The sequence below is a fragment of the Rutilus rutilus genome, assembly GCF_951802725.1.
Source record: "Rutilus rutilus genome assembly, chromosome: 1".
Lineage (NCBI taxonomy): Eukaryota > Metazoa > Chordata > Actinopteri > Cypriniformes > Leuciscidae > Rutilus > Rutilus rutilus.
Genome location: NC_140209.1, coordinates 39152367 through 39168482, shown reverse-complemented (window position 1 = coordinate 39168482; position 16116 = coordinate 39152367). Strand labels below are relative to the sequence as shown.

The 16116-nt window shown below is 35.8% G+C and overlaps 1 protein-coding gene across 5 annotated transcripts in view; it reads left to right on the top strand.

Annotated features, from left to right (window-relative positions):
- LOC311300094 (syntaxin-binding protein 4) overlaps positions 1-16116 on the top strand; it is a 43508-nt gene that overhangs the window by 1525 nt on the left and 25867 nt on the right. Inside the window, exons 1-4 of one of the 5 annotated variants that reach the window (XM_084424208.1) lie at positions 1370-1595; positions 2628-2763; positions 11243-11316; positions 15151-15246. In XM_084424208.1, coding sequence (XP_084280334.1) covers positions 11250-11316; positions 15151-15246 — 163 coding nt within the window. In that variant the 5' untranslated portion in view covers positions 1370-1595; positions 2628-2763; positions 11243-11249. Of the gene's footprint in view, positions 1-1060; positions 1596-2627; positions 2764-9195; positions 9377-11242; positions 11317-15150; positions 15247-16116 lie in introns of those variants that run through there. The other 4 variants (XM_084424204.1, XM_084424207.1, XM_084424205.1 and 1 more) reach the window with 4 other exon arrangements.

The window sequence follows — 16116 nt, the reverse complement described above, 5'->3', positions numbered from 1 at the left end:
ACCACTGTGGTTAAATAGTGGCAAGAAAAGAAAGGCCAAACAGAATTCGGTTTGCAAACAGATGCGAGAAAGAACATAGATCAGAATTCTGTATGCAAATTACATTGATCCTGAATGATCCCGGAAATTTTCAGATTTGAGTTTTGTTAATAAATTTATAATAAATTTAAATTTAAACTAAATTTTTCTAAAGAACAACAACAGAGTTTTAATTTGACCAGGAGTGTTGCTTTGATTCATATCAACTTATTCAAGCTTCTTTACACTATTTGAGTCCTTGGCCTCTATTCATTTATTATGATTGTACATTATTAACAATAACTGCAATAGGTGAAAGTGAATACCATGGTAAATGTGTGTAACGTTTTTTACTTTTTACTATATCAGAGTTTCTCAAGAAAAAGACAGCAAATCCTATTTCGTTAAGACTTGATGAATTTACACAGTCCTACACAAATCACTCTCCTCACTTCTCTGGTTCATATGTACCGGTGGGCCTACATGAAGGAGGAGTTACATAGCAGTGTCCTTTATAAGTTTGTCACACAAACAGGTGACTGAGCAATGACTGTGTACTGTAAGGCAGAAAATGGCCTCATGGCAGAACTAGTTCTAAAGCACAAAACAAAGTGGGACTAGTTTCATCATATTTTATACCCATGATCCTTCTTGCATGTAAAAGGTAATGCAGTTTCCTTTACATAACTGAGGGCCTACTGGTTTTGAGTTCTAATTAAGTAATTACAAAGAGTGATGGGTTATGCACCAAAAGAACAAATGTAGACAGGTTTTGATTTGACTTACGTATGAAGCTACAGGGACAGATATTGGTGTTACAAACAAATGTCTATGTGAGGAAATTGGAAACCCTTCTGGTGTTTAGGCTGCAGTGCAGCGATCTCTTAGAACAGGTCAACAGCCGCACTATTCATCTCAATTACCTGAAGCTGAACGGTCATTGGCTTTACCTCATTTTGACTGCACATCTAGGCCTAGACAAAGTTTATCTCTGTATTAACCAATCAAAGCTTAGTTACCTGATGCCCTAAAATGCTCTCTAGGTACACAGCTCATGGTTCTTGAGAGGCAGCCAGAGACTCACACATCCTAGTATAACCTACATACACAGACATTAGCCTACCTGTAGTTTGGCAAAGTAAAAGTAATGTGACCAGAGGGCTGTCGACAAGATGTAGATTTTGTAACAGACTGAGACGACCAGGTCAGCATGAAAACCACGTGTTTTACAGATTAGAAACTGGCATAGTTGACTCTCTCTCTCTCTCTCTCTCTCTCTCTCTCTCTCTCTCTCTCTCTCTCTCTCTCTCTCTCTCTCTCCCCTCTCTGGCAGTAACTGTATCATTGATTTAATGCTGAATGAACGCTGACTCTTGAGCGAAGCTGCATGCGCGAACCACAAGCATGACATGAAATCGCGGTGATGTGTCTGGTGGTCATATTTGGAGGAGGCAGCATATAATTCCGTTTCCAGAGCAGGCTATTTCAACCTTAACGTTTGAGTTGGATGCAATGTCCTATCTGAACCCCGGGGGAAGACAGCTCGAGCGTTTTGATGGACTTTCGCTCATTTACTGGTAAGAATTGAATTTGGTTTTAGAGTTTTGCACGCTCTCTATTATTTTCCACCTTCCCATTGACATTAAATTAAACTCTAAACTTTACAAGTATTCATGTAAACGACTTAAGTTTCTAACTGTGTGTATGTGACAAGTAAAGAGCAGCATTATTAATGAAGAGCATGTAGTACGCTACATACAGTAGGGCAGGCTACTGTTCACACAATGTTCTTGACGACGAGGTTTCGCTATTTCCACAAAGTAAAGGTATCCGTGAGCATTTTAAAACATATTCCCGGATTAACAAAGATTAGGTTGGCTACAGATTTGTGGCATTGACATTTTTTGAGTAATGATAATAGATATTTTGGACAGTCTCTTCAAAAACTGAGGCGTCAAGCTCGTGCGCAATGTCTGTAATAGCCTGTAATTATTAAACAAAAAAGTAGGCTACTACTGACAAAAACGTGTTGCGTTTATAGCCTATAGATGAAGTTATACGTATCTTCATCTTCTTTTAGACCAGGGTTTTTTTTTATGCCAAGGACCCCAAAGATAATGATCCCTTTGCGAGAGAACCTGCAGCCGGTTATTATAGGTTATAAAGGCAGATTTATATTTTCATATAGGCTCATTTGTAGGCTACTGAAAACTCTTTTTGTACGGAAAATATTAAGCCTTATATAATAAAGTCAATATGCTGTTATAGCTAAATTAAATAATTGTTGTAAATAACTGATATTGTCAGTGTAATAAAGCAAAAGAGACGATGAAAACAATATCTGGATAATGTTTTCTATGTAGCCTATATTTTCTACCCACTAAAAATAATGTAAAATGTTCAAACTTTTACAAATGACTTATTACATTTAAAAACCGGGGCTGATAAAAGATTAGTGATTAAAATTGATTTAATCTAATGATTTCAACAAATGGTTTGGAATGCACATGAACAGTATTAAACATATTTAATCAATTTCTTAAGCTAACACGATAACTTTTACAGACCTAAAATTACATTTAGGTAAATTGTCTTTTTTTTCCTCTCAGATTTTTCGTGGATGCCCAAGCAACTCCTTGAGCCTTCATGGGGTTCCCGGACCCCAGTTTGAGAACAGTATATGGCAGGGTTTTTTTGTTGTTTGTTTACATCTAAGGCATTACCCAAATGTAGAGGTTAAGTAAGGTGAACACACACTCTGAAAGGTTTTTAACACTGTTTGTGATTGTCAGCAGCCTTCAAGTTCAAATGAAAGTCAGTAGTTGCATCACCAGTATCAGGCATCATAGCAGGTGTGTGATTGACAGGTGGAAACATTCTTGAATATTCTACTGACGGCACATTCATTTAATATTATAGCCATGAAATATAGGAATAGCTGGTTGTGTAGCCTACCTGAGAATGAATCTGCCCAGTGACGTGCTAAATTTAGAGTTTGGTGACTGGTACTTTAGGGATGACCTGAAGAAACATGAAGAAGCATGTTGTTTGCAGAAAGAATAAGATTTATAAATGTAACTAAATAACATTTTTTAAATATAACAAAGCTGCATGATATTATAACACAAGTACAAGTAGATCCTTTGATTTTCAAGCTTATTTTCCTCAAGATACTACAGTTTAGTTGTCTTTTTTTTATTCTCTTTTGATGTTGTTTAATTGTACATTGAATGAGTACTTCAACTTGAAGAAAAGAAGTCTGTATTTTGATCTTTTTCATTTATTTTTGTCACTTTTCATCCCTTTTTCATCAATAACTTAACTCAAATGTTATTTATTCTATGCTAAAATCGATGCTAAAAACTTGAATAGAATTTCTACTTGAGCATTTATGTATATCTGGAGGAAAAACGTAAACAAATGTACGTAGTCGATCTGATCATGGACATGGTGTCCGAGTCTCAGCATGTGAGCGCTGTAAACCCAAACACATGTCCTGTCACCTGAACTCTTATACACTAATAAGAAATGAACCTTAATGGCTTTAAGATACTATCAGTGTGTTTGATGCTATATCAGCTCAACCTCACGAATGTGATGACTTTTTATACCAATAGTTTTACCTTTAATCAATCAGTGCATATAGTGTTTCACAAACAGGGCATTGTGTCCTCGTGTTCTTAACGTTGTGGATTTGCGCTGACGTTACACTATGAAAATTACTGCGTTTCTATTGGCTTTGAATTCCTTATTTGAAACAAATATTAACCAATGCATGTGGTGTACAACACCATGTATGAGGCTTCAGAGAAGTTTTTGCAGCATTTATCTCATAGCCAGCATAGAAGTTTTGGATCTGTATAAAAGTTTTACAGGAAAGGGCTCCCTCTACCAGCCTGCGGTTTTTTTCAGTGTAACTGCAGGAATCTGTGATTTATGTCAATGTCTGTGGATTAAATGCTTGACAGCATTATAATGGCACACTATGTGCCTGCTACAGTATAAATGAATGAAGCTAGACACAAATAAGGGGTCATTAAGAGTTCAGTGCGATGTTTAAATGCAGTGTAATCAAATGAAATATGTGCAATTAATGAGTAGAATCATTCGTCAACTTTGATTATACAACAGACACAGTCAGCTAACACCTAAGACACAGTTATATTTTTAAAACATTATTTTAAAGCCTTGATTTTATACTTTGACAACACATCCTATAGCAAATCTTTATCTGCATGGTTGTTTTTTATTGATTTCGTTTTTGCATGTTTTTCGCTAATAACCATTAATCAATGGTTGTATCAACATCATAATTTTGCCGACTTTGCTGTTTTGTTATCTTGTTTGTCACAGTCCTGTCTAATAATGAGGTCTTGTTAACCGGTCTGTTGCGTCAGCTTTGTTGTGGTTTATTGATTTCTACGCTATTTGCAACACTGTTATAGATTCATAAAAAAACAGGCATGTTTTTACATTAGTTGACCTGCAAAGAGTCAGCTTTTGTACTTACCAGAAAAAGAACATAAACGTATACATTATGGTGCACCTATACGTAATATTGACAGTTCATACACCTTATTGTCATTGAAAGTTTATCTGTCATATTATGTCCATCGCACACCTGCAGGCGATAGGTGCGTGGGGAAAAAAGACCATATAAGTAGGTCAAAAAATCTACAAAAAGCAAGGAACTCCCACACACTATCAGTACTTGCAAATGAGTATCAAAATTTTATTAGCAACGTTTCGGTCATGATGATGTGGTGTTAATTATGTATTCAGTCATTGAGCCTAATTGGATCTTTACATTGATTGATCATGTGATTATTTTAAATGAGACTGAGTTTGAATATGTATATGCCTGATGAAGGTTGTGAGACCGAAATGTTGCTAATAAAATTTTGATACTCATTTGCAAGTACTGATAGTGTGCGAGAGTTCCTTGTTTTTTGTAGATTTTGTCGGTTTAAAATATTCTGTGAATATGTGAATTTTTCTCTTCTGTGATTTGCTCAAATTAGACCATTAATAGACTTGTTGTCCCAAAGCCGTCTCATTAAATTACAATCTCTGGCCTTCCGTAACATGAGAAAAACAATTTCAACAATCCCTTCATGATTGTTCATCCCATTCATTGTTGTTTTTATGCTGACAGCATCAAGCATGATTAAAAGTGGATTATGATATGTTGTGACATTTTCTGGGATGCGCTTCTGTTTGTTACCTATGGAGGGCAGTCATGGGCCCAGAATGCAGCTGTTAGTAAACAGGTCAGACTGGCCTGTCAGACTGTTTCAGATTAACCCATTTCACCACACTCGGTGGTCCAGCATGGAAACTTGGCTCCTGAGTAAAGCTGCCACTCTCATTTCCCATTCTTCATTACTGCAATGGGTGGCACGTTTACCGAGCTTTTCCTAGATGAAAAACAAGAAGCGGGACTGGCCAAAAACGGTTCGCTGTTGTGATTTCTCAATGTGGACTGGATTATCCGATAATCTGATAACAACCCACTGTGCAGATTTGGTGATTAAACTTCTGATGCAATGGGTAGTTGCCATGGCTGCTGGAAGGAGAAGGGATAGTGTTCGTATATGTGTATTGTGGTGGTGCAGAAATGTATTTGCATACAGAGACATGAATACATTTTTTCTTTTGAGGGGCTGACACGATGTGCTTTTTCGATGTCCTCTGAGTGTAAATGCTCTTTTATAATATAGATTTGTTATTCAAACATTGCTCGAACAAATATAAAAAAAATGACAAAGATTTATCCAACTACAAAAAGTGAAATTTTAAAGTGTATTGAAAACTAAATCCTAAAATGAAGACAAACACGTTTTGAACAAAACTATGAACAAATCCACAAATTTATTTAGAAACCCAAGAAATCCAAATGTATTTATTTAGTAAGTAATGTGTCTTATATTATGTATGTATTTTGTTTCTGAGGACTCTTGAAAGTGTGAAATGCATTTATATTTGTCCTGTCTGATGTCTGTCACGCCACAGCTCAGGATTTTAGGACTGTGTGATTTCATTAGTCAATCACTATAAGCCAACAAGCAAAGATGACAGATATCATATATCATTCAAATTATTATCCGTGCAGTTTTCATATTACTTGGGATAATATTAACTATGTAGAATATTTTAACTGCAGGATCATTGGAATTCAAATAAAATTGCATTATTTTACCTTAAACATTTATCCACACAACGTATTAATTGCATTTATCAAATATTTTAACCACAACCATATCATTGTGCCTAAAACAAGTATATGATTTTCATGGCACTTGTTTGCTCCACCAGTATATATGCATGTATTGCATGGTGGATAATGCCAGTGTATTTGTTTACAATTCTTACAACTTGTGATCAGAATGAACAGATTGAAGACAGAAAACAATATTTTCCCTCGGAGGACATCCATTTCAGATAAGCCTAATTATAATATATATATATATATATATATATATATACACACACATGTTGGCCTGTATACACATACATATACTAAATCAACAATTCGATTTAGAACCACCATAAAAACTCATTCTATGCCAATAAATGTAGAAACAGCCCATATGAATTAAGTCTCTGCATCATGAGAAATCACATGGACAGTCAATCTGTCATGAATCATCATTCATAGGATTTACAGCTTCAGTGATTTAAGAGGGGTGAAGGGCTGTTGGCTTTCTGAGATTCTCGAGTGCTGAGATAAATGATACTTCGGAGCAAGATTTTGTGAAATTCACAACATTCATTTAATAGTCACCTTCATCCAAAGCTTGAATGGGAAAAAAACCTACAGCACAATGTAAGTACTGCAACTGCAACATACTCTTTTACTCGCTAGTTTTGTTGTGTTGTCAAATATGTTAGAGCATGTTGCGCTGTAGTGCTATATAATCTGCCAATGCCTGACAGGCAGTGTTTATCAGAGGTGGTTGGAGGGTGTTTTTAGTGCTGGTAGAATATTATATGAAAGACACTGCAGACACAGCATATATACAGTTATATATTCATAAATAGTTTTGTCTGATGAATAAAAGATGATTTCGGTTTTTAAAATGAAGGATTTTTCAGGCTGTTCTCGGTGACATTTCAATAGCTCATCTGAAATTGTCTCAAGCCTTTGCTAAGCCTTCCAGTGCTAAATATCTGCCATTCTGCCTGAGCTTTACTGTTCTGCTATTCTCGGGAATAGCAGATTCGTGAATAAAAAACAGCTGTCTCCTGTATCACAGTGGCTGCTTTGAAAGGATATTTATAGCCTTTTAGTATCAGGCTTTATAAATGTAGGCGCATTTTGCCTTTTTAGAGCAAATGAGATGGAAACTAGCTGGTTCAGGTGTGTTTGATTAGGGATGGAGCTAAACTCTGCAGGACAGTGGTTCCCCAAGAGCAGGGTCGAAGACCTTTGCTGTACGCGGTTGATTGACGGGTTGTCCTAGCAGATTATTGTGCACTATGAAGTACTCTGCCCAGTCATGACTTGATATGTGAATGTGCAAATCACACTGGACATATTAACCTCATGCGATACTTCTGTAAGTCAGTGTAGTTTGGTGTGATCATTTTGAAAATAAAGCTTATCATGGCTGTGTGTGTAGTCCACAAATTACATCATTACAGCCTGTGAGTTTGGCACAAGAAAGCTCAAGTCTGGTCACACTGATTGTCATATGGTACTTGACAGATTGTGGACAACAGCAGATACATTATTTACATTATTAACTAAGACAATAACAATAAATGCACCACTTTGCATGATAACATTATCCAAGATTCTGTATTGTTACAGGTATGACTCAAACAACAGAAAATCTAAAGCAAACACTCCTAAGAAGCTTTTTGAACAACCCTGTGCTGTGTACCTTGTTTTGGACTGTAGCTCAAGTCGGACATGTGTCGAGGTAAATGACAGCGAGGAGTTACACAGTGACAATGCATTTAAAGCAAAGTGTCACTCTGACTCTAACTAGGGCGCAAGCAACACTGTTTGTTGAGCACTAAATGACAATGATCTCTTTTAACAGGTTGTCTCTTCATTACATTATGCATGCAGTTAGTCTTTTCGAGGAATGTTTTTTTCAACCCACTTACTTAACATTGGAAATGTTACACGTATTGTAATACAAAAAGCTGAGTAAATTGGACAGTGTAATCCACCCATTGTGTAATTTTACCTCTAGTATCCGTGTATAAATCTGATTGCTGCGTGAGAGAAAAGCACTCTTGCTTCGCATGGGATGACCATAGACAATAACGCTGGCTAAAAATGGAAACGGTTGAGAGATTAAATATGTCTTTCTGAGTGGACAAGGATTTAGAGTTTTCTGCTTTTGCACAAATGTTGCCCCCCCCCCCCCCCCCCCAAAGCATCAGCATTTCCTATTTGTTCATTTTTTCATGACTAATAAAATAACTAGTGGCAGTGTGATTCCACACCATCAGAGGTTAAGAAACCACAACCATCCTTCAGTAGGATACTGTAAAACCGAAAATATGTCATTAAGGAGCTATTTCTGTCTGACCTGACTCTTACCAATGACGTCTTGGTGTAACCAAATGTAGTAAGGTTGATTTAATGATATATTTTTAGATGTTGCCACCTAAGATGATGCATGCAGCACATTTTAGATTTATTTTTTAATTTTATATATATTTTTTATATAGCCTACAGTTTATTGTAGTAATAGTATAACATTTATCTACTTCTTCACTAGACTATGGACTTCATTCCAGTGTGATTATTTTGTTTCGTTCACGCTGTGTTTTGTCTGCAGACTCTGGATAGATATTGATAGATTAAAGTAGCATATCAGTTTCAATTCCCAAATCAGGTCTAGTTTGATGCAAAAAAAATATATATATTTTTTATAATACATAATATAAATATATTTCTATAATAGACTTCAGCCCGGTGTCCTTGAAAGACCCCATGGATTGAAATAGCTTAATGTCAGTAAGACTTTGTAGCCTATATCACGTTAAACCTTTGAAGTCCTTTCATAAATGTGGATATTTGTTTGGGAACCACCTGTTCGGTCACTGTTAAACAATGGCCAAAAAGAAAATCTCTACCTCTAAAATGTCTATATAAAAAACACGATCCCCCATTTCTGTTGCATAAGATTTAATCTGTGGGCAAAGTTGGTGATGTTTAGGATCATCTGTATTAGAGCTGCATGTAGCAGTGAATCATGTGGCTCGCGCTGTGTCGGACCTCCGCGAGGCGCTGATCACGAGAGGAATGGGCATACGCTACGCGTCGCTGGATGCGCAAAAACCGCTTCAAAATGCCAACATTTTCGGTCATGTACAAGGGAGCAGTCATGATTAGCAGGTAAAAACGTTTGTTTTGTCATTTTGTGGTTGTTGAGCTCGGTTTTTTCAGCTCATTAGTTCCAGTGAGTGATAAGCGCTCGCGTGTTTTCGAGAGAAGCGTCGACACAAGCGCGCTGCCACTTTTGTCCTCTACTGAAGGTTTCGGTGACTTTTGGGTACTTTGTTTTACCTGTGCTGTGCTCAGGTGTGTCGCTTATAAAGCGTGCTTGTTTCGTACTTACTAATATAACTGGTGAGAGAAAGAAAAACGTGAGTAAAATGCGTTAAACGACGGCTTCTTCACCATTCTTTTTATATAACCTACAAATTTGCACCGACCGTAGTTACAGTGTGAAAAGGGCATAATTTGAATTTATTTGCCCGCTATATTTTGAAGAATTCAAAACACTTTAAAGGATGTACTAATAATGTACTCTAATCACCCGGAGATTATAATGTGTTTGTGCGTAGCCTACTCACTAAATCCATGCATACATGCCTCATGGAATTCATAAAACTTTCTTTATGTGCTTTTAGCTGCCTATTGATCAGAGGTTGGTATCAAACTTCTTGATGCTTATGCTGCCTTCACATGCTATCAAAATGATTGTACTAGTTTACTAGTAAAAAAAATTTGATATGAACGCCCTCAAGTCAAAATTTGAAGAGGATGAGCTCACAATCACGACTTGGCAAAGTCGTGCCTTAGAAGTAGCAAATTTCCGATAGCACCTGAAGGCAGCATAAGACTATTAGGCATGATGTTAGGCATGAGCCTACACTAAAACTAAAAGAAATCATTAAAATATTATGAATATTTACTCAAGGTATTAGGGTGACTGTGACAGTGTTTTTATTATTATTATTCAGCTCAACTATTCTTGATATATAAACTCTTGGAACTATATGCGCATATTTTTTTATTTTCTTACTGTCAACAAACAAGAATTATTATTAGAATAAAATAACCATAATTAGTTTCAGGATTTCTGAATTCTTTGAATTAGAAATAATATAAAAAAATGTATGTGATACATTATTGCATTAAGCATATTTAAATGATTGCAATAGCCATTTTATTAAAATCACAAGTTAACTTTACCAACCCTAAAAAGTACAATTTATATATTTGATTTCCACAGACCCCCTATCATTTTAAAAGGCTGTTTTAGAGGGCGCTGTGTTGGGGACAGCGGACACTCTTTGTTTATGGTTAGCTTGAATTTGAGCCTCAGACGAAGTCTTAGGTTCTGACAATCTAAAGTACAGTTTCAAGGACAGTGCATCGAGCCTGCAGGAAATACTGGAATGGATGCTTGTAATCTTTCTGGTGTAGTGCTGGTAAACAACATAAGGCCCTGTCAGTGTCCTGATATACTGTATTTCATACGAAAAGACAATATTTTGTTCTTTCAATTGCATAGTAACAGTGTTTCCATTGCCAACAAGGTTGAGTTCCTTTAATTAATAACATTTTACGTAATGATTTAAGTATGTAAGTAAAACTTAATCCCTGTTATGTGACTCAAAAACTTAATCACTGTTATGTTCTCAAAAATCAGAATCATACACAGATTCTGAGTTCATTTGAAAGAGTAAATTTTTAGGAGCCTGTCCAAAGCAGGACATTCGTGCTAAATAATTAATACTGATTCCCCACTGGAAATAACTGGTCTTGATGCTAATAACAGTCCACAAGCACAGCACGTACAGTGACATTTTGTTTACAATATTCAGATATGAACTGAATGTTACCCTGCGTCAAATTTAACTGAATTCAGAGAGAAGTTTGATTCTTAAAAAAAGACCTTGATTATTTATCTGAATCTATGTTACTAAGTTGTTTTTTTTCCATGTTTCCACTTTTTTTCTCTGTGCTGCACAGGACACTTATGGGTCCGTATGGAGTAGATCGAGCAGTGCATTCTATGGAGTTTACAGACTGTGAGAATGGATTAGGTAAGTGTCTCACAAGATGTTCCTCTCTTTTAACATTTGTGTGTTTGTATAATTTACTAAATATCCTATCATATCTTGATATAATCTTCAGTCTGTGCAGACCACCTCAGAAGGCATTTTATTATAAATACTCTTAGAATGGTGTGGATTGAGACTGAAGGATTACTAAGATTTATTCAAGACCCTTTCACACAGCAATCCTGGTAAATTACCGTAAAATTACCAGAATGACTTTTTCGGTAAATACACAAATGTGCTGTCAACGTCATTCCAACTTTTTCCTCGGTAAGATACCATTTACACATCAGAACCAGAATACAGGTAAACTCTGTGATGTCAATCATCGGAAATGACCTTTAAACGCTGAGCTGTTTTCTTCATCCTCTTGGATGAGGAGAAGTGCCTTAGATTTATTTTAGTTACTTTTTTCCCCCTTTTTATCTGAGTGACAGTTGTAAGGGAATGAGTTCACAGAACGTGGTTTGGCTCTTAAAAACACAAGACACATAATATTTACCATAGTAAGTAAGCACTGATGAATGGAAAGCAAGGCAGGGTCTCGAGCACAAGACGCAGAGCAATGTTCAGATGTTCGTCTAGTGCATGTTTACATAGAAAAACAGTTAAAAGCAGCGTTTATTTACCATAAACCGCTCTGACAGAACTTTATGGGCCTGTCCAAATACCCACACTTTACCACTTGTCTACGTACGTATTTCCTATATTTGGCCCAAGTGGGCATGAAGACCGCAAGTGTGTGTAGAACTTTTGATTACCCAATGGGACACACTTATAGTGTTGTAAAATTGCAAGGGTTTACAGAGTAAATATCTTGATTTCAATACTTTGCATTTTAAAATAAACGTCTAAATATCTGTTCAGTAGTCCCTATGTTAATTTAGTAATGGTGGTGCTTCTAAATAAGTGATACAAAGCAGTTGCAATTGTTGCACAAAATACACATACTCATCTTTGCACCAATGGAATGTGCAACACTTTGGTTTACTACCAAATTATATGTAATATCTAATTAATTTTACCTACAGTGGAATGTTTTCCTCGACATCTCGCGATTTTGGGGTACGTGAGTTTCTGAACGTGATCTCTTAACGGTAATTTACTAGTAAAGACTGTATGTGCGAAAGGGGCTGTAGACTCTTCTTTATTAGCATCTGTGGTTCCATGTAGAACTTTTAACATCCATTGAACCATTCCATTGCACAAAAGATGCTTTATAGTGGAAAAAGGCTCTTTAGATTATTAAAATCTTCTTTATATTAAGAATGGTTATTTTAAGATGTTTAATGTTCTTTGAAGAACCAAAAATGGTTCTTTTATGGCATCACTGCAAAAGAAAACCTTTCAGAACCTTTGTCTTTTAAAACGTATGGCGAAGTCTTTAAGCAAAACGTAGGCATAGGTTTAGGGTACGGTTGTTTTCCAGTCTTTTAAGTCTTGCGCTGTCTTCATTATATTTATACCGCAGCCTGATCTCCCTCTTCACAATAGATCAAAAACATTATTTGAAGGCAGCTCTAAGCTCCTTAAACCTGTCCTTCTTACATCCCAACTTGCACAGTCAACAATCCATTGTGTTAGTAGACGATTCTGTTTTAGGAGACATTTTCATGAATACAGACTCAGGAGTGGTGCTCTGAATAAAAACGTCACCGCTAAATCAACGCATTTTTGCAATTCTATCAGGTACAGACTTAAAAGTGTGACACTGTGTTTTTTTTCTGGACACAGCCCTTACTTTGCATTTATTGAGTATATGAAAAATTTTGAGTTTAAGTTTTAGCACGTGTTTTGGGGATAACCGGGTTGCAGTTCTTCTCATTAAAGATTCATCTTAAAGTGAATCCATTAATATGCAATATCAGCTCAAAACTCAATTAGTGCCAATACATTGTCTTTCTATTAATAACAGATAAGCCTGAAGCAAAAAGAGGATATTTATTATTCCATGAGTGTGACTAAACCGCGCGACCAAAGCGAATCTAAAGAATCTGTACTGTCCATTAAAGGAAGTGTATTCTGCTTCTGAACTGCCTGCAAATGAACGTTTTAGTGCTGGCAGGATGTCAGTATTGTACATTTCAGTGTCTATGGAAATGTAAATAACTGTACGTGTGGTAAAACCACACTTTACGTAAAATACTTTCGAATACTCATGAGATTACGTTGGGTGTGAAAGATGCTCATCTCATTAAAGGCTTTCATGCTTTGTTGGCGTCAAAGCTCATTCCTGTTGTATCAACAATTAATGACCTGACAACACTGTCCAATTTGCTGTTGGTCTCTCAAATAAGGGATCTGCCATCCTTTCATGTTGGCATTTAGACAATGTATTCAATATATTGTTTTTAGATAAACCCTGAGTTTTTTACAGTCAACATGAAATGTGATTTTTTTTCTAAATGCTTCTTTAAAAATTTAAAAAAAAAAATACTTTTAACCTCATTATGTTCAACCTCAATGGAGTAAAACAGAATCCCTGTGTGTTTAATGGATTCAGTGCTAAGCGCTCGTCTCAGAATGCTGACTGTTTCCGTTGCAAACCAGAGCGATGACTTTACCAGTCAGCGAATGGCTATTTTATTTAGAAGGTGGGACTTATTCCACCATATTGATCCTTTTCACATTTCCGGGTTTCTCAGAAGCGTAAGGCTTAAAAGTACTTCTGTAGCAGTGAAGTGAAAACATTAAATATAATTTTTGTGTTCCAGTTTGCTCAAATAGCAAAAGAAAAACTCCCTGCAGGGGGATTCAAGCCTCACAGCATTTACCTGAAACTCTGAAAGTTGAAGTTTCTATGTATGTAATGCTTACAGACCAGAGTCAGTTTTAAATCCTAATTTTAGGGAGACTGGTTTGAACATAAGCTGTTTAAAGCCTCATTTATCTGACTTGAAATCAGACACAAATGGGAACACAGCTGGGCTGCACTATTTAGTCATCATGCATTTATTTGGATTACCAAAGTGAAAAATAACCGAAAGTACACTACCGTACTATACCTTTCTTAAAATAAGTCTCTTATGCTCACTAAGGCTGCATTATTTGACTAAAGAAAGTTCAAAACAACAGTATTTATTTGAAATATAAATCTTTTGTATCATAATAAATGCCTTTACTGTCAGTTTTGATTAATTTAACGCATTCTTTTTGAATAGAAGTATTCATTTTAAAAACGCTTACAAACCCCAAACTTTTGGACAATATTTACACAATACACTCAATACAAAGTACATTAAATTTTGAACATTTCTCTGAAATATTTTGTTCAGATCATAACCCAGTAGAATATTGAAGCTTTGTCTGTTATATCACAAAGTGCACTCTTAAGCAATTGGTCTTATAATCAAGCAATTGTCTATAATCAGTTCCCATAAAAAAGTCAAAGTTAAGTAAGCTTTATAACTATTAAAATGGCTTTTGGAGTCTCTCAGAACACAAAAAAATGCTTTCAGCATGCATCAGATAAAGCTGTTTAATGTTCATGGTAAACATGATAGATCTGATTTATCTCCTCTTTTTTGGATAGAGAAAGAAGGAATCATAGTCTGTTTTGTCAGAATAACATTAGTGAATGTTTAGATCTTTCATTTCACAATCACCTGTCATCAAATTGTCGGTGAGTACTGGCAATGCAATCAGAATGGCCATAAAATCCTGTTGTCGGGGACTGTGGTATGATTTCTGGGTTTTGTTTAAATTATTTGATTTATAAATAATAAATTTGATTGATAAATACAATATCAACAGCAATATAAATGTAAGAATAATATTTTACAACGTCTTACTTTGAGTGATGCTTTGTCTTTTCTAAAGGAATCAAAGTGATCGGTGGTGTGAAAGAACAAACAGGAGAGGAATATGGCGTTTATGTCAAGAGGATCTTACCTGGTGGCCTTGCTTCCAGTGATGGTAAGTTTTCTCAAAGATATTTTATCACAGATTGAAAGTTTTTTTTCTTTGCCTTAAAGTGCGTCCTCACGTAATAACGTCAATTCTATCATCCCAGCGGATAAAAATACATTCAAATAAAGGCATTTGTAATCATAAATTCAGTTAAATAATAGTAATCATCGTCATAATCATCTTGGATACGTTTCTTACATTTACGTTTTGCAAATGAACCCTACAGGTGATGAGAAAACAAGGACGTTTCACATGTCATAATGTGAATAAACTGGTCTTCATCAATTTAATTTAATTTGTTATTAAATAAACTTAGATTTCGCAGAATTCGGCCCCTCATTTAAGTCCAGTTGGCCGAAAGAAAGTTTGGTATCACGCATGCTCAGTATCTCCAGCTCATCGGTTCTCCGTATCGAACGTGTCCGAAAGATACAATTCTCGGTTTTGTACTGGTGATTCGAGAACCGCTGCAGCAACCAGTTCTTGTCTTAACTCGAGAAACTCTGTTGCAGTAGGCCTGTATGTGCTGAGCTGAGAACTGCTGAAACCTTACTATACAGTCGACAAAACGAACAAGTCGATGCATGTCTCCTGTATGTTTAATACGTTATGTTTTGATGAACACATTATAAACATTAAATTATATTAAAAAAAAAAGAAATTAAATGAGCTGTTCCTGAAAATAATGTTTTAGTGTAATAATAAATGTTTAGTTTTACAATCCATTCATTGTGTTTCCAATAATACAGAATAAGACAGTAATTATGTGATAAACATGTTTTCAACATGTTTTATTTTGTTACACGCATGCTCAGCTCATCAGCTCATCGGTTCTCAGTATGTCGAACGTGTCCGAAAGAACCAGTTCTCGGTTCT